The sequence below is a fragment of the Ursus arctos genome, unplaced genomic scaffold, assembly GCF_023065955.2.
Source record: "Ursus arctos isolate Adak ecotype North America unplaced genomic scaffold, UrsArc2.0 scaffold_9, whole genome shotgun sequence".
In the NCBI taxonomy this organism is placed as follows: Eukaryota; Metazoa; Chordata; class Mammalia; order Carnivora; family Ursidae; genus Ursus; species Ursus arctos.
The window spans coordinates 3,001,333-3,029,034 of record NW_026623111.1 but is presented as its reverse complement, the minus strand read 5'-3'; the positions used below and the strand labels follow the sequence as shown (position 1 = coordinate 3,029,034).

Here is a 27,702-nt window from a genome sequence, read left to right as displayed (position 1 = left end):
TACGGCCTGCTGGGGACAGCTCGCCAGGTTCTTCCCAGCCCCCCGGGTGTCGTTTGGCTGCTTTGGGCCGACTCTCCAATGCCTCCCCGAAGCAGGATGTATTTAGTGCTTTTGAATTACAAAGTGCAGTTCAAAGAAAACAAATTATTTTTAGGAATAATAATAACTAGATATGTGGTCAGGAAGCAGTTAAAAAAGACACCCAGGCAGTTGGAGGAAAGCCACATTCCAGCCTTGGGCTGGCCATTGCGGTGTGAGGGAGTTCATTCACCTGGTTCACAGGAAGCACACGGACCTAGAGCCTGGGGTCCCCCGGGCACCCCCTGTGCTTGCAAAGGAGAGCTTCGTCTCTGTTGTCTTGCATGTAACTCAGAGCAGGCTGTCAACCCGCAGGTCGAACCCTCTCCCCTTCTGGGAACTTCTCTCGGGGGAGAAGCACACCAGCGAGCTGGGCTGGACCCTGCACTGCCACAGCCTTGCCAGGAAGCCTTAAATCCATGCGAGGAAGTATGTATATCCTGTCCCCTGGAAAACGCCACGGCTAGGAAGAGACTATGCTCATCGCAGGTGGTGACTGCTCCTCTCCCGTTCTGCCTTCCCTGAAGCTACCAGGGAGTTTTCTGGAAGACCACTCAGGCACAGGTCACCTTCCTCCCAGGTGAGGTCCACTAGTTGTGTCCATGCTGGGCATTCTAGAACATTCTCACTCACTATGTTATCTTTCGTCTTGGGTTTGTGGCCTTTTTTTAATTTGAAAGATCCTTTTCATGCACACTTCAATGTGTTGCAAAATGGTGTCATGTCCCAAGCACTGTGTGATTGAATAAACATTTTATTCAAAGGTCTCTCATTTCTCTGCAAAGGGGAAAGTGCTGCCTTTGCAGCAGCCCGAAGCCAGCTGTCTAACCACCAGGAAAGCGGGTCCCTGCTGGGCTTCCGAGAAGAGTAGGACTAGACTTGCCCCATGGGGGTTCAGTCCTCCTGCAAACGTTGTGCTTTCCCAGGGCACGAGCCAGTGGCACGCAGCACAGCACTCACTCTTCTGAGGGATGGGGAGATCCCTAGCTCCCATCTGATTCCCAGAGGGCCTGAGACCCCACAGGCCAGAAACGACTCCCCACCGCACAGGGTTGGCAACTCCAGGCCAGGCTGCGCTGCATGAGAATGTCTCCCCAGGGCCCAGCAGGGGCAGCGCTGAGCCGGTTCCAGAGAGCTCTCTGGATAAGTTAGACCCACTAACTTCAGGGAGGCCAGTGCTGTCCCAGAGGAAGCTTAGGGAGGGGTGGGGTCTGGGCGCTGCACCAAAGGGAACTATCTCCCGGCTGCAGGGTGGACCCCCCCTCGTGAGCCCTGAGATGGGCAAGGGGACCTTCTCAGTGGGGGGCTCCAGGCTCACTGAAGTAACCACTGTTCAGGGTGAGCCACTGGGTGAAGTGACCTGTATGGGCTGGCAGAGTCTGTGTTCTCTCCGTGACACTGTGAGGCTTCTCCGCCAGTGGCCTTTCCTGCAAGTGGCCATGTGGGTTCCACCGCTGGCCGAGCAACCGAGCTCTTGCCACTCAGGCTCTGGGGCTATCTTCTGGTTCACTGTGCCCCACCCTGATGGTGCAGGTCTGGCCACGTGCTGCCCTGCCCCTCTTGGCCAATTATCCCTTGGGCGGCTGGGCAGAGCAGGGATTGGGGGCTGGGGAGGACTTGCACCACTCTTGGCCCTGGGAAAGGGTTAACCTGCCTGGGCCTCGCCCCTGCCAAACCACTTGGCAGGGTGTCCTCCTCTCTTGGACAAGAAGACTTGGGTGAGACACAGTTCCATCCAACTTAATTGGGGAGGAAAGAGGTAGGTCCCAGGGGGATTACTAAATTCTATCCACTGGGTCCTTAAAAATAGCAATAGCTAACATGACCCTTTCTCTTTCCCAAATCTCAGATACCACTGGTTTGAAACAGTATCATTAGTTTCTACACCATTCAGACAGAAAAGCAAACCCACAATGAGGGCTGTAATAGGAGAAGCCCACACAAATCTGGCCACGTACGGGCTGGAGGCCCGGTGTCCGTGAGAACCTAACCTGCCTGCGAGAGGGGACAGCAAGGAGACTCATGTGCCTCCCCTGGCCCACGGAGAGGAGGGCGAAAACCTCCCCGAGAATGTGCACCCACCAGCTGGCACTCAGGAAGGGTGGGGTCTGAATTCGCCCTCCCAGCTTAGAGCAGAGACCCCAGATGGAAAAGTCAAAGGAGCGTGCCTGGGCTGGAGCAAGCCCAGAGACTTCTGGAAGGACTAGCTGCGATCTGGGAGGACAGAGGGCGGCCTGGGGCATCGAATGCCGGAAAGAGCAACTAGAGTCAATGAGCTGGAGTAAGCGTCTCGTTCTCGCGACCAGGGATGGATTGACGCCCTTGTCCAGCCTTTACCCCATAGCCCGCGCTGTCATGACTATCCTGACTCCAGGTTAAGGGGCTTGTCCAAAGTCTTAGGGCGGAGTGGCATCTGGCTATAGGGTCGGGCCTCCCCGCTGCCCAGGACAGTTGGTACAGGAGTCCCATAAAGGCACATGGGTGCTGAAGATCGTCTGGGCCGATGGCCTAGCAGGGGAGGGACTGGCCCCGATGACTCTGCTGGGATGCGGACCCAGGGCCCAGGGCTGGAGCACAGCAGGGGCTGGACTGCAGCTGTGGGCTGTGACAAGGGGCTGGCAGGCAGATGTGTGCACATCTGGACAGCAGAGTCGGCACCTGCCGAGCTCCATGAAGGGGGTGCTTCAAAAGCGTTGGCTGAGTCCCAAAACAGTCCTGGTCCCGGGAAGACAGAGAGGCTCTCTGCAGACAGTGAGCTGGGGGCTCCGGGACCACAGTGCCCTCACCTTGGAGCCACGGTGCCGGGCTTCCCTCCTCCCAGGCCCCTCGAATTCCTGCCCAGATGGCTGTGTGCGATGCAGCCACGGGCTGGGGAGAGTGGGCAGGTGTCCTCCCACAGCTCCCAGACGTCAGGTCATGGAGGCCGGGCTCTCTGCACTAGACTGTCTAGCCCCCTGACCCCCCATTGCCTTTGCCCCCTCATCCAGAGGGGAGGGGTTCACCCCTATGAGACTTTATGCCACCACTGGGTTGGCCTGTTGCGCCCTTTGATGAGCTGAGTGACACCCTGCCACATTTCACTGTGGACCCTGGCGCCAGGCTCCCTGCACGGCTCCGCTGGAGCCTCCAGGAGGGGCTACTCCCCAGGGTGCAGACAGAGACCCTGCTCAGAGGTGAGGAGCTGCCCAAGGACATCCAGAAGCCGCCTGCCCTTCCTGGTACCTAATGATATCCCACGGACTCTCCTACACCCTGGGTCCGTGGGAGGGTCATCCTTCCGCCCCTCGTGGGACAGAGGAGTGACATGGCCTGGTTCACGGCCAGCTGGAGTCTGCACGAGGGCCAGGTGGGTCCTGGCCCCCAGACCCGCCCAGTCCAGAAAAAGCGGTTTTTAGGCAGGATCAGCAGGGGGCTTAGAGGTCAGCTCCCAGGCCCTCAGGTGGGAGAAGGGTAACCGACCCCTGGGGGGGGGGTGCGCCCGGCCCTGGGGGCGGGCCCTGGGCCGGAAGCGGGCTGCTCGACTCTGTCCCTCCCGCCGGCATCCCTCCGCGCAGAGTCTGCGCTGCGCTGTAACCCGACTCCGCGCTCGCGCTCCTGGGGGGCGGGAGCCCAGCGGCCTTCGCCCCGCGGCCCGAGTGCCACATCACTGCGCCGCCGCCCGCCCGCCTCCCGCCGCCCACCATGCTGCCCCCGCCGCCGCTGATGCTGCTCGCCGCGCTGGCCGCCGCCGCTTCCCGGCCCGGGTGCCCGCTCGCGCGGGGGCCCGCCGGTAAGACCCACCACCCCACCCCGGGAACTTTCCCACCACCCCGCCAGCGACCCCTGGCCCCGAGCACGACCGTCCCCCAGCGCGCGCGCGCCCGTGACCTTGGACCTCATGGTCTGCTGGGAGGGGGCACTGGGTTCTCGGGGTACAGGGAGGCTGGGACCCCAGGGTGGAGTGCCGCAGGCAGCTGGGGCAGCAGAGGGGCACCGTGCCTGCCCTGAGGAGTCCTCCTCTGGTCAGGGCACAGCGGGTGGGGCGCCCTGCGGCTGGGGTCCCAGGGAGCAGGTGCCAAGACTTTGCCTTGGACAGGCCATCCAAGGTGTCTGTTCCTTCCAGGAAGGGGGCAGCCTGTGGGCGGCAGCAAACTCTTGACCCCTCCCTGCCACCTCCAGCCTCGATGTGGACAACAATATCTCCGGAAATGGGCTCGGAGGGCCTGGGAGGGGGCGCGGTCCCCTGGGAGGGGGCGTGGTGGCCTGGGGAGGGAGTGCATGTGCCTGGAGTGCTCTGGGACAGGGAGACCGGGGTGCTCCTGCCTGTGTGGTCTCACCTGAGAGTGTGGGGTGAGGGGTGGAGGCAGGAGCCCAGAGTCCTGGGCTCTGGCCCCTCCTGGAGCGGGCCTCAGTTTCCCCTTATATTCAGAGTGGGAGGTTCATCTAGTCCTCTGTCCTCGGGGTCCTTAGCAGCACCAGACATCTCTGTCCCCAGAGGGTGGGGGCCCCTTGGGCACAGGGTTCTGGGCATCTCTCAAGGGCCGGGGTTTGTAGATACCTGAGAATGTGCCGGCCCAGCCAAGTGCGTGTACCCGGAGCAGAATGCCCCTCTCAAATGTGCCGATGCCAATGTTTCCTTCTCCCTCCCTCTCTGCCTGGGTTTTCACCCCCGCCTCAACTCCGGCCCCCGCCCTCACCTCTTTCCTCCTCCCCCTTGCTGCAGAAAGGCCCAAGCAGAGTGTGTGCATGTGTGTGTGCGTGTGCACGCGTGTGCACAGGTGTGCAGGCAGGATGTAGATAGAACTTGCACTGTGTCGTGGATGGACCTTCCCCTGGAGCTGTGAGACCCCAGGAAATGTCTAGAATCATAGGCTTGCTGGGGACCATGGCCCCCTCCTCCAGGAAATCCTCCCTGACCTGTCCTTTTCCCAGGGAGAAGTGCAGCCCCCTCCCCTGGGTGGCTGCACAGACCACTCCTTCCTCACCTTGAGGAATGGGGGCGGGGGGAGCTCTGGCTGAGGCCCCGTGGTGGCACTGGTGACCGTTTCTAGAAGAAATCCTTCCTCTAGTCTGATCTTCACTCCTGACAGTGGACCATGTGCGGTCCCAGTCTGAGGAAGCAGAATGACTTTTCCAGACAGTAGGCTGGCACGGGCTGTGGACAGGGCAGTTTGCATTCAGGCTGCTCTATTTGAGGACTGTATCTGTGTCCCTCCTGTACCTGTCCTGGAGCCTCAGAGCAAGCCTAGAGCCCTCCCTCCCCTCCCCTCTGCCCTTGTCCTTGCCTTATTCCAGGCCTCCACGGGGAGGTTGTGGGCTGAGGCAGTGTTCATGGTTCTAGGGGCCAGGCCAGTCTGGGTTCAGATCCTGCGTGCTCTTCTCCACTGTGTAGCCTTGGGCAGATGTCCCAACCTCTCTGGCCTCATTCAGGTTTCTCATCTGTTAGAGGAGTCCTTGGCCAGGAACCAACAACCTCTCCTCTGCTGAAGAGGGAGGGAGCCAGCCAGCCAGCCCCTTCAGCCTGGGTCCCTCGTTGAAGACGTGCTGACACCTTGTGGTCACATAGTGTAAGGGGCACGTGCGGGCTGCCAAGGAGCAGCAGCCCTTGGATGGGTGCCCTCTAAACCCAAGGATGCTGGCCCCATGCTAAGTTTACATTTTCTAGTGGTCACACGAAAGTGCTAATGAGACACAGGTGAAATTCACCTGAAGAACCAGTTTTACTTAAGCCAATATATTGTTTCAGCGTGTCGTCAATATACAAACTGTGAATCAGGTCTTTTACATTCTTTCTCTAGTCCTGGGTCTGAGATTAGGTGAGGACTTCCCACGTACAGCAGGTGGCGGCGTGGGCTCACTGCCCCGAGTGCTGGGGGAGGGGGGGTCACACTGCCCGGTGCAGCCTGAGCAGCCAACTCCTCTCTCGACCCCACCCCAGCCCTGAGCTCCCCGAAGGCGCACACTGGGGCTTGCCTCTTGTCCTGGGTGGAGTTGCGTCCCCCCACCAAGAAATGTTGGAGTCCTAATGCCCCGTACCTGTGGCTGTGACTTTCCTGGGAAGCGGGGGTTTGTAGATACAGTCGAAGCAAGAGGAAGTCACAGCGGCTCTGGGTGGGCCCTATATCCGATGACAGGTGTCCTTAGGAGAGGAACAAATTGGGACACAGACCCACCAGGGAGGACACGTGACGATGGGGTGCAGCCACAAGCCTGGGGTTGTCGGGAGCCCAGAGACTGGGAGAGGCGGGGAGGACCCTCCCTCAGATCCTGCGGGAGGGCCGGGCCTGCCAGCCCCTGATTTCCGGCTGCCGGCCCCCAGCCGCGCTGGACGTGCCGTGTCTGCTTACCAGCCCGTGGTGCGTTGTGAGAGCAGAGCCCCAGGAAGCACGTCCACCCAGCCGTCTGGCTGGCTCCTGGCGGCCACGTCAGCAGGTGCCGTCCCCTCGTCCATCCCACAAGCATGGAGGTCATGATGGGCAGCCCCTCCTTCTGCCCATGTGACCCGAGCTACTGTCTGTGGAGCCCTTACTGGGCCCAGGTGTTACCTTATCGGCCCCCCTCCCCCACAACAATGGGCGCTATTGTCACCCCCTTGCGCAGAAGAGGAAACTGAGCCCCCAACTTCAGTTTCTTCATCTGCAGATCAAACCCACTCAAAACCAGGAGGGATCCCTTCACATCCACTCAAATCCAGCCCCTGTGTGGCATCTGCTAGCTTTGTGGGGGCAGACGTGGGGGTCACTGGTCCACTCCTGGTTTCCTCGCTGTGTGTTTTCCTGAGGCCGCAGGGGTCCCGGGCCACGGAGAGTCCTTCTGCTCTGTGGACGTGCCAAAGTCTGAACAAGTCTGCAGCTCGGCGCAGACACACGGCAGGTGCGCTCCGGGCACACGGACGCCGGTATAGGCAGAGAAGCCAGGGGCCCTGGGCCCGGCCGTCGATGAGGCTTGGGCTCCTGAACAGACCTCCGAGTCACGGCATCGGCCCCTGTGCGAGCTCGCACGGGCTGTGGCAGGGAGTCGACCGAGCGTGCATCCGGGGGTCGAGCAGTCCGTATAGGGCACAGGTGCTCGTGCACAGGGCCCTGCATGGATCTGATGCTTTTACCCGTTCTCCTGGCGTGAACTCGGTGCCTTTAGCTGCAAAGACAGCCAGATAACAGCAGTGTTCCAGGCTGGGTCCTGGGTCAGTTTCCTATTCTTTTTCCCAAGTATTTTTTTTTTAAGATTTTATTTATTTATTTGACAGAGATAGAGACAGCCAGCGAGAGAGAGAACACAAGCAGGGGGAGTGGGAGAGGAAGAAGCAGGCTCAGAGCGGAGGAGCCTGATGTGGGGCTCGATCCCACAATGCCGGGATCACGCCCTGAGCCAAAGGCAGACGCTTAACCGCTGTGCCACCCAGGCGCCCCTCTTTTTCCCAAGTATTGTTTCAGCCTGTCATGTCTCTCATCCTGCAGGGGACAGTGGGCAAGGGGTTAGGGAACATGTTAGACCATAAAAACTTTGGAGTGTCGGGCAGAGTGCCCAGAAATGCCCTCCCCTGTGTCTGAGGGGAAGAGGTGGCTTTCCCTGCCTGGGGTCCTCGAGCCCTCTCACCGCCAGTGAGCTCATCCCAGTGCGCATCACCAGCCACCTGAGGTGGGCACAGGTGGGCACAGGTGGGCACGCTGCAGCCCTCTGCTGCGTTAGAACCGGCAAAATTTAGGAAAATTATTTAGGATAATTATTCTCTTGTCTGTTGCTTTTCCCAAGTGGTGCCAGCCACCTAGGACAGCCCAGAACCTGTGGCCCGTTGTCGCAGGGGTGTTATAAAACAGTAACAGCAACGGAGCTATTATTTATGGACCTTCTATCCTGGACCACGTCCTGTGCCGGGCACTGAATGTGGGTCGTCCTGTAGAACCTTCGTGTTATTCCCACCACGTGATTATGGAAAACCCCACGTACAATGGGGAAACAGAGGCACAAAAGAGCAACTCCAGGGTCTCCCTGCCGTGACCACGGGCTGTCTAGGTCCAGTGCTGGGCATCCTCCCTGCCTGCCGCTGCCCCCTGGCTCGCACTGGGCTCCCTCACCGTATTATTCGGACGAGGAGAGAGAGCGAGTCCCCAGGCGGCAGGCGTGTTCCCGCAGAGCGTCTGCACACAGACAAGCGTTTGCCTGGATCCCTCATTCGCCAGTTTTGAGAGTGGAAACCAGGCGGCGAGGGGGTGCCTGTAGTCCCACCCCGTGAGGGCGCTGGGAGCTGGCCTGCAGCGGGGTCGGGGACTGTGATTGCCTGGTCCACAGAGGGCAAACCCTGTGCAGAGGGTCCTGAAAGGGGGAGCTGCCGGGCCAGCCCCGCAGGACCAGAGCCCACCTTCCAGCTGCTCCCGCCCTGGGGGCTCGTGTTTGTTCACTCAGGAAAGTTCTCATAGCGCCCAGATCTTATGGTGCATTGCTAGAGGGGCTCCCACCCTTCCCAGACTCGCGGGTCCGCCCCGGGTTTTGTGTGAGGTGACAGGATTAGAACACGGGCTTTGCCCTCTGTTTCAGCCTTCTTCGGCCCCCCACCCCCTTCCCCCCTGTTTCCCACTCTTTCTGCCACCCAGCCTGCCCTATCGTCCCGGGACTCCTGCCCGGGCCCAGGCTCTAAATCTCATGCTGATTTCCCTCCCTCAGAGGCAGCTCCTCCCTCTTGGAGCTCCCAGAGCACTCGGGGCCGTCTGAGCGGGAGCTCGGGAGCTCGTAGGGTGGGGTTATGATTAAGGCTGGTTTTACTGGCTTTCCCAGGGCTCTCACTGTCGGGTCTACCTGCCTGGGCCTCGAGGCGGGCCCTGGGAGCCCATGGTTGAAAGGATAGTTTTGCATGTGGGTCCTCCTCTCCCCAGTTCAGGAGACAGTGGAACGAAGCTCTTGCAGAGTGTTCTGGGGTGTTGGGGAAAGCCGGCGCCCATCTGACTCTGGGGGACTTGGAATAACGTGGGGTCAGAGTTACTGGTGGGGTGGGGCGAGAATGGCTCTTAGATATTCGGGAATTTTGCCGGAACTGGTTGTTCAACTGCTGGAATCTTGGAACGGGCCCCTGTGGGGTGTTTACCCATGGTGATTGGCAAAGGAGCCCGGGCGGCCCTGGAGGGACGCGTAACACCCACATCGACGCTCTGGCTGTCTTTCCTTAGGCAAGTCACGGCACCTCTCCGGGACCACGGCTCCTCTCTGGGACAGCGGCTCCTCCCCTGCGGAGTGGGGAGAAGGGCTCCATCATCACCGGAGGGCTGGGGTGCAGCCCCATGAGATGGAGCTCGCGGGGTGTTAGCACAGGGCCGGGCGCGTGGCCGGCTGCCCTCAGAAGCAGTGTCGTCCATGTGTGTTCTTGCGATGACAGGATCACCGGGGCCCACACCCCTAACAGCGCTGTCCTTTCTCTTCTAGGTGAATGCCATGGGCCGTGGGCTGCAGACAGTGGTACGATGCATGGACTTCTCTCATTTTCGCTTTGTAGGAGCGGTGCAGCCCCTCCACGCTGTCGAGGCCTTTAGAGAGCTAAACCCACAGTTCCCCAGGGGCTGACTAGTAACAAGGGCCAATACTCAAATCCAAGCCCCTTCTTAAACAGCTGGAAATTAGACAAAACAAAAGAGGAAGGACCCTCTCTCCGTGCAGCCAGGCTTCCCACCCCTGGCTCTGTCCCAGAAGTGCTCCTTGCAATCACCCCTGCTCCCCTCGCCCCCCCGGCTGGTTGGGGTCCGACGTGGCCGTACACAGCGTGTCCGCTTTTTATCTTGTGAGCTCCCTGAGTGTCGGGTCCGTGGGGCAGCTGCCAGGCAAACCCCTTTCCCTGTGTGGACCCCGACCTTCCCCCGGGGAACATGAGGAAGGGAAAGCTGACCTCGGGGTGCGGGCTTGAAGATCAGGCAGGCAGCTACTGCTTCTCAAGTCCGCTCCTGCCAGATTTGGGCGTCTGGTGTGTTCCAAGGGAAGGGACTGGACTTTTTTGAAAAATAGGGAATATTCTCAATGCAAAAGTCAATGACATATCTAAAATGTTTACAGCAGAGAAACGCTGAGCAGAAATCACCCCATCCTTTTAAACTTTGAAAAGTGGCAAAATCTTGTGACTTGTCCCATGAGCTGCCACATGTGGCAGGTGCACCTGAGGTCACAGGGAGGGGCAGCGTGGGGATGACCGCACACTCAACTCCGTGCTGGAGAGGGCTGCGGGGCTGGCAAGGGTCTCCAGCCACACTGGGCTGGAGAGAAAGGGGTTATGATCACATCAGAAAACGCCCAGTGACAGCAAAGTCCCTGTACCTGGGACACCCACCGGCGTGAGAGGCAGAGCTGGGTCAGGCTGGGCTGAGCCGTGGCCGTCTTCACTGGCCCTGTCTTCAACGCCCTGAGCCCGAGCTAACCACTCTGTGATCTCCACTTTCCTGGAGATCCGAGGCAGTCCAAGTTGGTGCATCTTTGGGGACTCGTTTGCTTTGGGGCTGTGAGTCTGGGAGGGTCTGCACCTGCTTCTGCAAAACCCAGAGTCTGCTGGCTTCCTTCCTGTCCCCTAACGGGGCAGCCCCTCGGCGAGGCTGGCTTTCCCACACCCATTCTGCAGCAGTGGCAGTCGAGGCCCAGAGTGGCCGCCCTGGCTCCCTCACCAGGGAGGAGTGGAGCTCGTTAGTCTCAGGGGCCTTGTCTGGTCCTCCCCTGCCAGACGGTGGCGGCCCATCCCTGTAGGCTCTGGCCCCGGGGGGCTCTGGGGCGGCAGGGCGGGCCCTTAGAGAGTGCCTGACGGGTGACTATGGGGGTCACGGAGGCAAGGAGTGACCCGGTGGTCCCCCTGCCCCCAGCCACGTGTGTGGACATGCAGCTCCAGACCTGCAGTGATGTGGCCTACAACCAGACCACCTTCCCCACCCTGCTGGAGCACCGGTCCCGGGAGGCGGTGGAGTCCAGCTCCGAGTACATCCTGCTGAGTGTCCTGCACCACCTCCTGGAAGGCCAGTGCAACCCCGACCTGCGGCTGCTGGGCTGCGCCGTGCTGGCCCCCCGCTGCGAGGGCGGCCGGGTGTGCAGGCCCTGCCGGCACGTGTGCGACGGGCTGCGGGAGGCCTGCCAGCCCGCCTTCGACGCCATCGACATGGCCTGGCCCTACTTCCTCGACTGCGGACGCTACTTTGCGAGCGTGGAGCAGGGCTGCTATGACCCGCTGGAGAAGCTGCGAGGTGCGTGGGGCCCGGGGCCGCACTGGTGCCCGGGTGTTGGGGGAGGACCACCGAGTCACCGTGGGCAAACATCCCCCCACAAGGAGGCCTCCGGGGCTGGTGCCTGGGCCAGCCGGGCATGTGGAAGAGCACGGCCGGCCCCGGGGGGCCTGAGTCCTCGCTGTGGCCCCTCCTGAGGACCTCAGTGCTCCGGCTGGGCCCCAGGGTCTGTGGGGAGGCTGCTTCCCCCACGAGGCCTGTAGGGTTGCCTGTGGTCGGCCAGAGAGATGGCGTGTAGGGTATTGGCAGAAGCCGGACTCCCCAGCGTGGGCTCAAGGAAGCAGCGGGCAGCGGGAGGGGCTCCGCTTTGGTGTCTTGGGGGTGGAATGGGCAGCCCTGGGCGGTGCTGAGCCACTCGTCTCAGCAGGTGTGCAAGGAGGTCCTGGGGGCCGCCTGGCAGGGCGTTCCAGAGCAGGTAGGAAGGACGGGTGTCCTGAGCGCCGGCCCTTCAGGACACAGCACAGTCCCGAGCAGCCCTGGCTGAAAGAATTTTCTGTGGTGGCGCAATATTCTCTCCCATGCTGTCCCAGACAGCAGCCACCGGTCACATGTGGCTGCTGAGTGCTTGGGATGTGTTCCCTGCTACCCAGGGTCTCAATTTTGATTTTATTTGATTTTAATGGCTGGAAGCTTCAGTGTAAAGGACCACGTGTGGCCAGCGTGGGCCGCCCTGGACAGGCAGGACCTCATCGTCCCCAGTGTGGCCCGCACTCGCGTCAGGACACTCGTGGCCAGGCTCACGTGATGTGGCGCTGGGTGCCACCCACACTGCCACTCACCACAACCCACGACAACCCCCCCAGCTTCATAGAGGACAAAGTGGGAGCTCTAGGAAGGCAAACAGCAGCGGGGGGGGGGGGGGCAGCGTCTGCCTGGCGGAGTCAGACCACGGATGGGTCTGTGCATTCAGCATACAGCCATTGGGTGCCTGCCGTGTACATGGCTCCATGCTGGGACCCTGAGATGGCAGGGAGGACACAGATGGAGATCTGGGACCCTGTCTGTGCCGGCCTCCCGGAGCTCAGGCTTCTTGTTTGGCTGCCTGCCGGACTGATCCCCAAGCTGGCTCTGGGCGGGGGACTGTGCCACCCACAGGCTTCTGTGCCGCAGGCAGCGCTCTGCCAGCAGATAGGAGCTGTGAGCCTGTGCAGACACAGGAGACCCGGCCGCGGCAGCACCGGGAAAGGGCAGGGGTGCAGAGGAAGAGAACCAGACGTCCCTTGGGCCCAGCCCGCCTGCCCTGGGAAAGCCCATGGAGGTGGCCGGAGAGAGATTATTTTGGGCAATTCTGCCACCAAATTGCTGGTTCTGTCTGCTTTCTTCCTCCCTCAAAACCGTTTTGAGCAGAAAGAAAACCACAGGGCAAGTGAGAGGCTGAGGGAAAAGAATTAACTGTTAACCAGCCTGCAGGAGCTGGTCTTCGGTCCAGAGACGGACAGGGAGGGGGGCAGGCACCTGTGTCCTGTCGGAGGGATGGAGCCCGGCCTGGAAGACCAGGGGCTTCTCCCAAGGAGACCTTTTAGAGTAGGCGTGGGGAAGCTTCCCTCCTTCTTCTCCCCTCCTCTCCCTCTACCCTCCCTCCCCTCCCTCCCCTCCCCTCCCTTCCCTACCCCTTTCCTTCTCCCCCCCCACCTTCCACTCTCTCTCCCCTCCTTCCCCTCCCTCTCCTCCTTTCCCCTCCCTCCTCCTCTTCTCTCCTCTCCCTCCACCTTCCCTCCCTTCCCTTCCTTTCCCCCTTCCTTCTCCTCCCCAACCTTCCACTCTCTCCCCTCCCTCCTCCTTCCCCTCCCTCTACTCTCCCCTCCTCTCCCTCCCTCTTCCTCTCCCTTCCTGCTGTCCTTCCCTTCTCTTCCCCACCTCCCACTCTCTCTCCCCTTCTTCCTCTCCCTTCTCCTCCCCTCCCTCCTCCTTTCCCCTTCTTCCACTAACCTCCTCTCCCTTCCTCTCTTTCCTTCTCCCCCTCCTTCCTTCTTTCCTCTCCCTCTTGCTCTCCCCTCCCTCTACTCTCCCTCCCCTCCCTTGCCCTCCTTATCCCTCCACTCTCCCTCCCCCTTCACGGTACCCTCGCTGTGTGTCATCATCGTGGCCATGGTAGGGTGGACTCCAAGGAGCCCTTCAGAGCAGTGGGTGCCGGACTGACGAGGCATTGAAGCCGTCTCCACTGCGAAGCAGTGTAGACAGAGCAGGTTAGGAACCTGCGTCAGCACCATGATTACAGCGAGGCGGCTGTGGAAAACAGTCGGGAGGCTGTCCCCCAAATAGCGGTTTTCTCTGGGTCGCGGGTTCTGTGGGTACGTCTGCGCCTTCATGCTGTCTGTTTTCCCGTCACTGTGTAACGCTCTTCGTTGTCGCGGCTTCGGCAACCGTGAAGCCGCGTGCACCTGCTGGGTGCATTACTAGCTGAGGGCATTAAGTAGCGTAAAGGGGGTTTTAATAAAAACAGAAGCAGGTTGACTGGGGAGCCACTCCAGGGGGACCCCAAGTTTCCGAGGGTGGCAGGGGAGGGGGTGTGAGGGTGCTGGGGGTGGCCAGGGTCCCAGGGGTTGTAAGGGAACCAGGTGGGGGCAGACCGAGCCGCCATCGGGGGCTGGCCATTGAGCAGCGACGCTGGTGGGTGAGTGCGACCGGGGGCAGCTGGAGGCCCCCCCAACACCCCCATTCTTCCCCAGAAGGCCTGGACGTGGAGGAGGCGCCGCCCTCAGGCCTGCCGCCGACCTTCATTCGCTTCGCGCACCACTCCTACGCCCAGATGGTGCGCGTGCTGAAGCGGACGGCGGCCCGCTGCCCCCACGTCGCCAAGACCTACAGCATCGGCCGGAGCTTCAACGGCAAGGAGCTGCTGGTCATCGAGTTCTCGGCCCGCCCTGGGCAGCACGAGCTGAGTAAGCTGATGCCGCGGACAGGGCCCCAGAGAGAGGTCTGGGTGTGGGCCAGCTCCCAGGAATGGGCTCCGGGCCTGCTGGGCTTGGGTGTGCAAGCCCGGGGCCGGGGTCCCCATCATGGGGGCAGACAGGGAGCGGGCAGGGTTTGTGTCCTGCTTGGTGCCCTGGGGCACGTGGCCACATCCCACAGGGCCTGCTGGGGCTCAACGGGGAGATGGGAGCTGGGGGCCCGTCCTGGGGAGCGTCACCGCACAAGTCTGGGGAAGAGAAGCGGGGGCTCTCCCGTGGCTGCAGGCATGTGGGCCCCTGTCCGTCCATGGAGAAGCACAACCGTGCTCTGCGCATTCTGTCGTTTCTGCAACCTCTCCCTGGCACGCTCAGACCCGGGCAGGCATGTGCTCGCTTGGTCTTGGCCACTTCACGCTGGCTCCTCGAGCGGCTTGGTGAACGTAATCTCACAGGACAATCTGAAGGAAGCACTTCCTCCATTACGAAAACCAAGCCCATTAAGCCTGGTGTGAGACGGGGCAGAGCTGCATGGAAAATGCCAGGCTTTCTTGTCTCTCCAGAGCTGTGCTGGTGCCGGAGGTCAGATTTCGCTGCAGGCCCCGGTTCACTGCCCTGCACGGTGAGGGTGCTGAACAGAACTCAGCGTGAACCTGCATCTCAGGGGCTGGGGGGTGGCCAGGAGCTCAGGGGGCTGGCTAAGAATGCAAGAGATTCTAGAGAAGACTCAGCCCCTGGCTGGGTGGCCTGTGTCCTGTGTAGTGAGCTGAAGACCACCATGAACCCCTCCAGGGCACTGAGGGCATCCAGGCACGGGCCCCAGTTCTCGCCTCTGCCAGGAGCCCTTCCTTGGCCCCATCCCTCTGCTGGTCTATCCCCGTGACCATGCGAGGCACACGGGGTCAATCCAGAAGTCATTCTCATTCGACCCTTGGTTGTTTAATTACTGAAAAATATACCATCTGAGGTTAAGGGGCTCTGGCACCTTTGTTGGGTTGGCCACACTCAGCCCGACTTTCATCCTAGTGGTTTAGGTGTCAGGGATGTCATGAGCCCAAAGCCCTGTCTCCTGTTAAGGGTCAGAGGTCACCTGGCCCCACCCCAGCCTCCTTGGCCCACCCTGCCTCCTACCACTCCAGCCTGTGCGGTACTCTGGGATGAAGATAGGGTTCTTCCTATTTCAGATTGATGTGCAGCTTTGGAATGTGGTGAGGGGTGTCCCCTGGGAGAAGGCCAAGGAAAGTGACCATTGTGGGAAGCTTCAGGGTCATTTATACCCTCAGAATACAGGAGGGACATGGGTGTTTGCTTTCACAGCTGCAGTCCTTGGGCTGTGCACAGCTAGGGAAAGAGATGCCATTTTCCAGATGAGCAACGTGAGTCTCAAAGAAGAGAGTTGACTTCCCAAGGTCACACAGTTAGTAAGGCTGCCAGGCTCCTGGTCGACTCTTATTTTTTAACCGCAATCCACTCATCCATCCATCCATCCATCCATCCATCCATCCATCACCTATCCATCTTTATCTCTGTCCCTCCATCTATTCATCCTTCTATCCCTCCATTCATTCTTTCATCTTTACACTCATCCATCCTTCTATCCAAATATCCGGGCATCCACCTACCTATCCATCCATCCATTCTTCTATCCCTCCATCCATCCTTCCATCTTTCTATCCATCCTTCTATGCTTCCATCCATCCTTCCATCTTTTCACCCATCCATCTTCCTATCCAAATATCCAAACATCCATCCATCCATCCTTCCATCTTTCTATCCATCCTTCCATCCATCCTTCTATGCTTTCACCCATCCTTCCATCTTTTCACCCATCCATCCTTCTATCCAAATATCCAAACATCCATCTATCCATCCATCCATCCATCCATGCATCCATCCATGCATCCATCCATCCATCCATCCATCCATCCATCCAGGCTTCCTTCCAGACTTCTATCTTTCTATCCATCCTTCTATCCAAATATCCAAACATCCTTCCTTCCTTCCTTCCTTCCTTCCTTCCTTCCTTCCTTCCTTCCTTCCTTCCATCTTTCTAGCCATCCTTCCATCCATCCTTCCATCTTTTCACCTATCCTCCTTCTATCCAAATATCCAAACATCCATCCATCCATCCATCCATCCATCCATCTATCCTTCCTTCCATCTTTCTATCCATCCTTCTATCCCTCCATCCATCCTTCCATCTTTCACCCATCCATCCTTCTATTCAAATATCCAAACATCCATGTATCCATCCATCCATCCTTCCTTCCATTCTTCTATTGAAATATCTAAATGTTTATTTACTTATCCACCTATTCATCTTTCCATCCTTTCATGCATTCATCCATTCTTCCATCTGCCTTCCTTCCAACCATCCATCCATCCATTTGAGGGCCTTCCCACCTAAGCACCAATGTGCACCTTAATTTACTACACAAATGTAGAAAGTGGCCATGAATAAAATTCACACAGAGCAATGATGACATTTATTGTTATTAATTAATATCCTTGATGTGTTTTGCTAATAATTGTGGCTAAACTTAAGAAATCAGCTCAGTAAGTCATGACTTTGATGAGACCTCATTAGTCACAGAGATGCTTGGGCCAAAACAAGTATGAACAGGTCCCAAAGCATCCAGCCTGCCTTGCCATGTGGGCCCTCAAGTCTCTGGGGACCCTAGGGTTTGAGACGACCCCTCAGGTCACTGTATCTCCCCCAAGTGGAGCCTGAGGTGAAGCTCATCGGCAACATCCATGGCAATGAGGTGGCAGGGCGGGAGATGCTCATCTACCTGGCCCAGTACCTGTGCTCCGAGTACCTGTTGGGCAGTCCCCGCATCCAGCGTCTGCTCAACACTACCCGCATTCACCTGCTGCCCTCCATGAACCCCGACGGGTACGAGGTGGCGGCTGCCGAGGTGAGTGCCCCCTACCCCGGATCCCGTGGGCTGCTAACTTCGACGCCCTCCCATCTGTTCATTCACTAGCAGTGACTGGGGGTCTGTGTGCACCCACCGTTCTGGGTGATGGGCATTCAGCAGGCATCACCGTCAGCAAGGTCCTACTGGGGGTGGGGGCAGACTGATCATTCCGTGGTGTGTGAAAACGAGGATGTGCTCTATAGAGAAATCTTCCAATGGGAAGACGGGGCAGGGGGACATCTCATGGTGGCTGGAGGGCTGGAAGCTCTCTGATGTGACTTTGAGCAGAGCCCCAGTGGAGGTGGGGAACAATCAGTGCACATAACTACTGGGGGGACTCAGGCAGGGGAACAGCCAGTGCAAGGCCCTGAGGTTGGAGGCTCAGCAAGGAGGCCAGACGGGAGGAGCCAGACAGATGGGAGAGAGGTCAAGGACAGCTTGGCTGGACGTGCTCCCAAGTTCATCAAAGCCGGAGAGAAACGGCAGCCCTGGCCTCTGACTCAGCCCAGCCCAGCCCCGTGGCCTCCCTTGTGGAAGGAGTCAGGGTGCGGTGTGCTGACCCCTGGACGGGGGTGGCCTGTGTTTTCAGGGCGCCGGCTACAACGGGTGGACAAGCGGGAGGCAGAACGCACAGAACTTGGATCTGAACCGCAACTTCCCTGACCTGACGTCTGAGTACTACCGCCTGGCCGAGTCCCGCGGTGTGCGCAGTGACCACATCCCCATCCCACAGCACTACTGGTGGGGTAAGGTAGGAGCTGCCCCCGCCCACCCTGCACACGGGCACGCGTTCGAAGGGTCTCTGGTTATTACGGGGTCACGGGAGAGCCTGGCGGTTAGTAGCCTGAGCCTTTGAGTCTCTGCTTCCAGCCTGGGACATGGGGGTAATTCTTCAGTGGGCTGCTGGCATTCAGGGAACACGTGCGGAAAACACCCTGGGGCTGCAGGTGCTCAGCTCTCTGGGCAGGCTGCCTGGAGGAAGTGACGGCCCCAGGAGGTGGGAAAATGAGTTTCAGGCATGGGTGTGGGCAGGTGGGAGAGCCTGGTGGCACCTGAAGGGAATCCTGAGGGCCCGGCAAGGGCCTTTGGGCAGGGCGGGGTGGGGCAGGCAGGGACGGCGGGGCCTCGGAGAGGCTGGAGGAGCCTGTGGGCATGGCTGGGGTAGCCAGTAGGGGCATGCCTGGTTCTGACGACCGCTGCATCTTTGCTGGGCAGGTGGCCCCGGAGACCAAGGCGATAATGAAATGGATGCGGACCGCCCCGTTCGTGCTCTCGGCCAGCCTCCATGGGGGAGACCTGGTGGTCTCCTACCCCTTTGACTTCTCCAAGCACCCCCAGGAAGAGAAGATGTTTTCTCCCACACCTGATGAGAAGGTGAGAGGGGCCGGGTCTGCTGTGTGTGCAGGGGAGGCTGCGGTGAGGTGCCCTCGGGGCTGGCCTGGCCTTTTCCCTGTTCTGAGCTCACTGAGACCCACACAGTCGCAGGAACAGTAGGAGTTTTGCAGGCTTAGCTCTAAAGGCCCTTCCTCCAGGAAGCCTTCCAGCCAGCTGGAAGCTGCCTGTCCTTCCTCTGGTCACACCCCACCTTCCGTCAGTGTCTCCAGCGGAGAGCCCTTCGGGTGCGAACTGTAGCCCAGCGCTCTCCCGACCTGGCCGCAGGGAGAGGGTGGGGTTCCAGGCAGTGCCGGCAGAGGGCAGTGCTGCAGCGTGCATGGCACCGGTCTGTCTCTTGGCTGCCACGCACCCCCTCCCCCCCCCCCCCCCCCGCACTGGTGGGCCTTGCCCTTTTGCTGAGGGTCCCCTGGGTCGGCTCCAGGAGCAGGGCTACAGCGGGATCAGAGGAGGAATTCTGGCCCTGGATTCCCTTGGGTCCGAAGAGGCCTTTCCCCTGTTCAGGCCTCAGTTTCCCTCACTGGTCAGGCCAGCAGGGGAGGAGACAATGTAATGATGGCCAGGACCCTCTCCACCCCCCTCTGCCCGATGGGGCTCCTCCCTGGCCCGCTCCTGGAGCTCATGCAGGCTGGTCTTCTGGGAGGTGGCAGTTGATCACTTTCTATTTTTTGGAGGTGAAGGGGGTGGTACTTCAGGGCCCACAGACAGATGTCCTGGGGGAGCTGCCCACACTGCCCCAGTGACCCTCTCCTGCCAAGGCCAGCCCCTGGGCTCCTTCCCATGTCCTCTGGGCACGACAAAGCTGGACGCTCTGGCCTTGGCTGGCCTGGGGTCTTGGAAAGGTCAGCGCTGTCTGCTCAGTCCCCCATCAGGCCTCCTGGTGGACTGGACGCAGTGGGGAGCCAGACCTGCCCTGTGCTTCAGGGCAGGGCAGGGACCGGGAGCTGGGGCTGCTTGGACAAGTGCCTGGAGCCCGGGTCCCTGCTCGTTCCCCTCTGTCAGCCACGCAGGTCAGTTCAGCCTCCCCCAGCTTCCCGACCCCACGCGCTGTGGGTCTGTGGGTCTGCGTCAGGCAGGACCAGCCCTTGCACTGAGGGTCCGCATCTGATCTGGAAGGGGGAGCCAGAAGCGGGCAGGACCAGGATGGAGGGCTGCCGGGGGCCGGGGGCCTGCGGGGAGTGCGCACGTCTGTGTGTGCATGCCGCTCTGGAGGGTGGACCCCGGCCTGTCCTGGGCCTTCAGGAGGGCTTCCCTGAGGGGGCGGCTGTCTCAGCAGAGCCTGAAGGAGGAGGCAGTTTCCCACAGGCACCCAGCGGGGCCAGCAGATGGAGGGCCCGGCCTCTAGGACCTTAGGGAAGCCAACTCCTGCATCCCCTGGGCGGCTTGTCCCTGCGCCCCTTCCTCCTTGCCCTGCTTCGTCCGTTCACTCCCTCCCCCCCACACGCCCCTGCAGCTGGCACAGGCCTAGGATGTGCAGGGGTGCCAGGTTCCGTGCTCGGAGCCCAGCAAGTGTCCTGGGATGGGTGATGTCCCCTTAGGGTGTGCCCCTGACCCCGTGCTATCATAGGGCGGGGCTGACAGTGGGGCAAGGCCCGTGAACCCTCGGTGGCAGGAGCCCTTGGTGCCAGGCCCAGCGTCTGAATCCAGAGGCAGATACATGAAGATGTCCCTGGGGCGGAAGTTCACCTCAACGAGTCCCGCCAGAGTCAGAAAAATAAGAGTCTTCCCCACCAGCCATCAATCACGGATCGATCGTGCTCAGGGCCACAGCCAGCAGTGGTCTCTGTGGAAACCAGGGTCCCAGGAGGGGGCTGGGGGGGAGCACAAGGAGGGGCTGGCCAGGGTGTCCCAAGTCGCCTCCCCCGAACTGCCGTGGTGCCCCGTGGATGAGAGACAGCACCTCTTGGTGCCATTCCAGGCCGTCTGTCCCCCTACACCTGTCCCTTCTGCCAGAATCTTACTCCCAAGCCCGGCTCAAGCTCTGTCCTGCCCCTCAAACCCTCCCCAACCCAGCCCGCAGACCGCAAGAGGGAGCGACAGTGTCTGCAGGGTCCCAGGCAGGCTGTTCCTCCCCGCGGCCCCCGCCTGAGCTCCTGCACAGCACCCCCCCCATGCCAGTGCACACCTGCCCCTCCTAGCACCCTGTGGCACCCACCACCTCGCTCACTCACAGCCGGCTGGCCTCCTGACGGCCTTGCCCTGCACCTGCCCCCCAGGTCGGGCCTGTTCCCAGCGGGGCCTGCCGCTTGTGCGTCCCTGGGCTCTGGGGACTGATGACTTTACCTGCTCTCCCGAGGGCAGGCGGTGTGGGGCTGACTGATGGGTGACAGGAAGGAGAGCCAGGCGGGGTGGGTAGGGAGCCAGGGGAGGGCCAGAGAGGTGGGGACCCAGGCAGGTTTCTCAAGACAACCCCGTCTGCCAACCTCGGTGACTACAGGACGTGCGTGGCCTTGTATTTTGGGTTCTTGGTTTGTGTCTGAGGGATGGAGCTGAAACCGCACGGCCCCACCCTGGAGACACTGGACCCATCCTTCCCCAAACCCCGGGTCCTGGAGTCGCCGTGCCCCACCGGAGAGACCTCGCTCTGGCCTGACCCCACCTGCCCAGCCTCCCCCTTCTTGCAGCAGGGTCCCCTTGCCGGGACAGACTTCTCCCAGGGCCGTGGGGCTGTCACAAGCATAGTGCGCTGGGCCCCGTTATCCACGTGACCCCAGCTTGGGAGTTGCCACCCCAAGTTGTCCCTGTGCTGGGATGCAGGCATGGGAGGACCTACGCGCCCTGCCTGCTGTGGGGGCAGCATGGGGGGGGGGAGTGCTGTGCCGGGGCAGGGGCTGTGGACACACTCAGACGAGCTCGCCCCTAAGGCTCCCCCCAGGAGGGCAGGCCCCGCGTCCCGTGTCCTCCACGCAGCACAGTGGACACTGCACGTGTGTGGTGGCAGGTGGGGGCACCCTCAGGCACAGGTCGTTCCCGGGGAACGTGGGGCAATGGTTATCACAGAGGAGTCGGTGGTGAAGTCAGCGGTGAAGTCAGTGAAAATGAGGCCCACCCCAGCCTCCCGCCTCCCGAGGCCTGCCCTCTGTAGGAGGTGCCTGGGAAACTGCAAAGCTGACCTCGGGGAGCCCTGCCAGCATCCCTGTGGTGCACCCCCTTCTTGGGAGAAAGCCCACCCTCCCTAGCGAGGTGTGCAGGGGCTCCACAACGCGCCAGGTACCCACCGCAGGTGCCCCGAGCTCCGGCTCTCCCACCTCCGGGCCTTTGCACGTGCTGTACCATCTGTGTGGACGCCAGCCCCCCTCCTACCTGTGCTGCAGACCCCTCTTCACCCCATTGCCCCCAGCGCTGAGAGTGTCCTGCAGGGTGCCCCACTTTCTGGCCTTGGCCTCACGAGAAACCTGTCCCTTGGTCTCCTTTAAAGATGTTCAAGCTGCTGGCCAGGGCCTACGCTGATGTCCACCCCATGATGATGGACAGGTCAGAGAACAGGTGTGGCGGCAACTTCCTGAAGAGGGGCAGCATCATCAACGGGGCAGACTGGTACAGCTTCACCGGAGGTGCGGGTGGAGGGGGGGGGCGGGGAGGTGGGGGGGAGGGGTTGGGCAGGATGAGGGAGGGGTGAGCTGAGGGAGGGAGGGTGTGGGGGGGAGGGGGAGGTTGGGAGGGGCTGGAAGGGGGGCGGCTGGCATCTCCTCTCAGCAGCTCTTTCTGGGACCTGGATTCTGGAACTTCTGGAGTGTGGGGGAGCAGCACAGGTGCACCAGGCCGTGTGGGTGTGGTCTGGCTTCGGTTCTGCTGCTGTCTTGAGGACGTTCCAGGGCACAGGTGTGGCAGAGTTATACTCCAGCCCCCCTGCTGCTTCTGCTGGGGACTTCGTGAGCGCTGATAGTGCGTGACCCCACCTGTGACCAATTCTCTTTGCCTCTTGGGGGCAGGAGGGGTGCCGGAGGGAATAAAGGACTCCAGTGAAACTTGAATTTCAGAAAAATAATGAAGCATTTTTAGTATGTATAAGTGTGTCCCAAATACTGCATGAGATATACTTACACTTAAACTTTCTTCATAGTTTTTCTGAAGTTCCACGTTAGCCTGTGTCCAGTTGGACATGACACAGAGCAAAGTGGGGTGCGTGGGACACTGTGCGCCCTGAAGGGCACCGGCTGGGCAGGGCCCATGTGCTCCTGCGCTCCGCCTGCCTCCCCTCCACCCCGGCACGACACTGCATATTGGGGACATTTGGCAGATGAGGAAATTGGGCTCGGGCAAGAGAAAGGCCCATCGGCGTCCATGCCGCAGGTGGCAGAGCTGTGGGCGGGAGGATGATCCGCTCCTGTGCTGAAGCCAGTTCACACCCCTGCTCTGCAACCTCGCCCCTACTGCCCCAAGACGGCCACGGGGGGCCTTTCCCGGGGGCACAGGGCAGCTTCTCTCCCTCCCAGGGCCCGGGTGCATGGTTCCCTGATTTCAAGTCTTGAGCATGACCCATGTCCAGGGTCTGCAAGGGACCCTTGGGGGGGGTCTGAGCCCGGGAGAGGCAGCCGGGCTTGTCGCCCCAGGGACACAGAGCCAGGGAAAGCACGGGGCCAGTGTCCAAGGACAGAGGGGCCGTGTGGATTGGAGCATGGCTGCCCTGTGGGCTGTGAAGGTCAAGTTGGTAGCAGTGGCTGCTGACTTCCGAAGGGCAGGGGCTGCCCTGTCTGGGCAGGAGGCCTGCCCTGGAGACCGGGTGTAGCTTCTACTGGACAAGAAACTCTGGAAGCAGATGGGGCAGAGGGCAGGAGTGGATGGGTGGCCATCAGCCCGATTTTCTGGAGGCCCCGCTCTGCCACTTGATTGGCTGGTTGTCCGGTCTTGCGAAGCCTCTGTTTTCCCTGGAAGCAGGGGCTGGAGGACCTTCCTCCCCGGCTGTTCTTGGGACTGGCTAGGTACATGGACACTGTGGTCACTGGAGTCCAGGCCAGGAGGCGGCCAGAGGCTTGGCCGCCAGGGGCGCATGTGTCTCTGATGGAAATTGGCTCACTCCTTACCCACCGAGGGGCACACAGGACAGAGTGTAAGCAGAAGCACTTGGGTGCCAGACGCCTGTGTTCAAAGTGCAGCTCCGCCCCTTCCCTGTGGGACCTGGGTCAGAACCGCCAGCGCCCCGCGCCTCGGTCTGCTCACCCGTAAAGTGGGGATAAGGGCAGCAGCCACTCGCGGCTGCCCCGCTGGGGGGCGGATGTCGAGCGCAGGCACGTGGGTGTGGAGCGCGTGGATGTCGGTCGACCAGGCGGATGTCGAGCGCGGGCGGGGCGGGGCGTGGATGTCGAGCGCGCGGATGTCTAGCGTGGGGGGGCGTGGATGTCGAGCGTGCGGATGTCGAGCGCGGCGGGGGGGGGGGGGGGGCGTGGATGTCGAGCGCGCGGATGTCGAGCGCGCGCGCTCAGGCCGCCCCCACCGTGCCGCAGGCATGTCCGACTTCAACTACCTGCACAGCAACTGCTTCGAGATCACGGTGGAGCTGGGCTGCGTCAAGTTCCCACCGGAGGAGGCCCTCTACACGCTCTGGCAGCACAACAAGGAGCCGCTCCTGAACTTCGTGGAGATGGTGAGCCCCCGCGGCTTTGCTCCGCCAGCCGGGCCGGCGCTGGGGGGACCCGGTGCGCAGCTGCCCCTCACTTGTTTATTCGCCAGCCGTCCATCCGTTCACTGGCCACCTGCTGTCGGCCAGCCCTGGGGGCGCTTGGGACCTCAGGGGGCATGCGTTGGGGTCCCCAGGACAGCCAGGCTCTCACGGCCTAAAGGGTACCACCGAACAAGGAGGATGCAGGGACCAAGGCGGCCCAGGGATGGCACCTGACCCGCCTCGGAGGCCATGGGGGATTCCTGGGGGAGGTGACACAAGGGCTACATCGGAAGAAGTAGGGAAACCGGGCAATGGAAGAGCTCAGGCAGAGGGCATGGGAGGCTCCCCATGCCACAGTGAGGAGTGTGGACACGGCAATCGACTGGGCACTGGGCTGGGGGGAGGCCTCAGCATGATGCTCTGGGCGGCAGGGCCTGGAGCATGTCTGCCCCTCGGGCTCAGAGGTCAGGGCACTGGCTGCCAGGGGAGGGGTGGGGCAGCCAGACAGGGTAACTGCGTTCCTGGGGCCACGGTCACCCAGAAATAGGTGGTGCTGCTGAGCAGAAGCCACTGAGAACGGTCTAGAACAGTCCTCGTGGTCCCCGGGGGTGGACCCCAGCAGCGTGGTGACCGCGTGCCAGTCGTTCCTGCTAGTGTGACTCACAGCTGAGGGGCGTGGTGGGGGTCTGAGGGTGGTAACCCCAAGGGGCGGGCACGCAGGCGGTGAGGCGGAACCTCGCATGGCTCGCAGATGCCTCCTGAGTGTTTTCAAGACTCCGGTGACTCACACGTTGGCTCCATGTCCCCGTGAGAAGCAGGGCCTGCGGGAGACACGGGATTGCCCGGAGGGGACAACGAGGGGTTGTACGTGCGTAGCACGTTACGGCCGGCACCCCCACCTACGGGGTGAATCCCGACACCAGTCCTGGGCGTTAGGAGGGGCTGCCCCACTTTGTGGGTGGAGGGACAGGTACCAGGGAAGGACCGTGCTGGCCTGGGGCTGCTGGGTCACGCGTGGGCTCCCGGGCCTGGCTCTCGGCCACCATGAGAAAACCAGAGGAGGAGACAGAGGGTCACACAGCAACAGGGCCTATCCAGCATTGCCCAGCGACTGCCCGGAGCTCACACTCCGATCTGCCTGCCCCAAACCGCAGTTCTGTCAATGAATCCTTTCCAGAAAGATCAGGAACCTTTCTCCAGGCAAGAACCAAGCAGGGCCTCCTGGATCAGCAGCCACTGCCGTCTGCCCGGAGAAAAGCTGGACGTTATCAGTGTTGTTGGGGCTTCTAGTTGTTGGGTGCACCTGCGACCTCTCGCTGCACAGGGCCCGTCATCATGCAGTAATGGGTCTGGGCCAGACCCCTCGCTCATTTCATTTTACGGCCGTCTGGTGAAAATTAGTTTTAAGGAGCCTTAAATGGGGCTGGGATTGCTCTGTGAATATTGTATGTGAGGTCTTGGGGTATAAAGATTTAATAGTGAGTGAGGAAGGGTGGCAGGCGGGTTGCGCAGCCAGGCGTGGCTGGCCCCTGAGGATGATGCCCTGGGAAGGCCGCGCTGGGGCTTCTGATAAGGATCGAGTCTGTCACGGCCCATGGAGGCCTTCTTCACGGTGATGCTGACCAGGCCTTGGGTGGGTGTCTGCCTCTCCCTGGTTGGGAGGGGAGGGGCGTGCGCACCATGTCTCCTTCCCTGCCAGAGAGCGTACGTCCCTGGGTCTGCAGGAAGGTGACTCCTCAGCCCAAAAGCAAGGGCAGAACAAAGTTTAGCCCGCGCAAGCTGACATGAAATGAGACCCTACTACGTGTCTGGTCTCTCCCCTAGGTTGGGGAGAAGAGGGCAGATGGTGACATTACAGCGAGATCAGGGCTGGGAGTGTGGAAGCCCAGCACTGGGGACCCTGGAGGAGGCCCCCGATGTGGCTGGTCATCAAGGAGGGCTTCCTGGAGGAAGAGGAGTGTGGGGCAGAGGAATTGGCTGGTTCTGAGCAGAGGAGGGGCAGGAGGGGTGGTCGGAGGCCTGGGGCGGCACTGCAGGTGTGGGAGGCAGCCCCGTGGGAGAGAACAGTCTCTCTGCACTGTCTCCCCTCCCACCCAGTCACGTTGGCCTCATTTGACATGACCTGCGGGCCCCAAGTTGTTTGCAGTCCAATAGACAAGGGCAGGTTGGCTTGTTTATTGCCGACATTTTTAGGAGAAGGAGTGTGAACAAGGCCAGGCAGTTCTGCGCCGGGCTCTGCTCGGCACGTGCAGCTTCCTCGTCTGAAGGCATCCGCTCGGAGCGTGCCGCGTCTAGACCTGTCCATACTGAGGGTGGGCAGGTCCCGTGTCCCGGCTCTGCCACGGGCCTTCGTGTGTGTTGATGCCCACTCTCCAGCAACACCTGCGCCCATTTTACAGATGGGAGACGGTGCCGAGAAGCAGTATAGCTTGTTCAAGACCAGAGAGTGGCTGGCGCCTCGGCTGGGACTGACACGAGGGTCCAGACCCTGGGCCCGTGTCCTCCTGGGGCCCACGTGCAGGGAGAAGCGGCCGCACCGACCCGCTCTACATATGAAGGGGAGCTGAGATGAGCTCCAGGCTTTCTGCTCAGCACCCCCGGCCCAGGAGAGGTGGTCAGGTGGACCCTCGAGTAGAACTGCAGGGTCATGCGCAAGCCCAGAGGGGGGCTCCGAGGACAGAGGGGCGCGAGCTGGCTGGGCTGGGCACCGGGTCCTCTAGAGACGCCACACCCTCGCCCTCACTGTCCGTCTCCTCAGGTGCACCGCGGCATCAAAGGTGTGGTGATGGACAAATTTGGCAAGCCGGTCAAGAACGCCCGGATTTTGGTCAAGGGCATCCGACATGACATCACCACAGGTGAGCGCCTTCCTGGTTCCTGCATCGCGGTGGCTGGTCCCGCAAGCGGTCACACGGCCTGGCGCCTGGAGAGGCCACTCCATTCATCCTGCATGGGCTTTGAGGGATGAATAGGAGTTTGGCCGGGGAAGCGGGTGGGAAGGGTGCTCCAGGCCAGTGCGGAAGCAGGTGAATATCCGGGGTCTGCTTGCCCTGCAGGATGATGCCCCTCGGACCCCCAAGTCTCCGCACTGCGAGCGCGGTGTGAGCCCAGGTCTGAGAATTGCTTGTGCTCTGGTTGTTCGCAGCCCCGGATGGCGACTACTGGAGACTGCTGCCTCCGGGGTCCCACATTGTCATAGCTCAGGCCCCCGGCTACTCCAAGGTCATCAAGAAGGTCACCATCCCCGCTCGGATGAGGAGGGCCGGCCGAGTGGACTTCATTCTCCAGCCTCTGGGCGCCGGACCCAAGAAGTTCCTCCTTGGGCCCCGGAGAAGAGGGTCTGGGCTCCAAGACCCACCAGGAGGCGCCAGCCCATATGGGGAGCCTGAGGAGCTGGGCCAGGAGCCCCTCGAGGGGCGGAGGCAGCCGTCTGCGGGCGGGAGCAAGCCGTGGTGGTGGTCCTACTTCACGTCCCTGAGCCATCACAAGCCACGCTGGCTGCTCAGGTATTAGCCCCCCCCCGCCCCGAGGCTCCAGGCGCTTGGTTTTGTCTCTGAAGACCCCTGTAAAGCTGTTTCTGTTTTATTAAAGTCATTTTATTC

General features: G+C 61.1%; 1 protein-coding gene across 2 annotated transcripts; it reads left to right on the top strand.

The window, feature by feature from the left end:
• The first annotated feature begins 3,647 nt into the window (after positions 1–3,647).
• CPZ (carboxypeptidase Z) lies at positions 3,648–27,702 on the top strand. 2 transcript variants are annotated; one of them, XM_026485842.4, is made up of 11 exons: positions 3,648–3,847; positions 9,472–9,504; positions 10,884–11,258; positions 13,970–14,179; positions 16,907–17,103; positions 17,696–17,857; positions 18,322–18,480; positions 21,917–22,052; positions 23,943–24,082; positions 26,859–26,958; positions 27,246–27,702. In XM_026485842.4, the coding sequence occupies exons 1-11, from the start codon at positions 3,760–3,762 to the stop codon at positions 27,611–27,613; spliced, it is 1,968 nt and encodes a 655-aa protein (XP_026341627.2). In that variant the 5' UTR covers positions 3,648–3,759; the 3' UTR covers positions 27,614–27,702. The 2 variants fall into 2 exon arrangements, with proteins under 2 accessions (XP_026341627.2, XP_026341626.2); XM_026485841.4 differs by having other exon boundaries at positions 3,649–3,847; positions 13,967–14,179.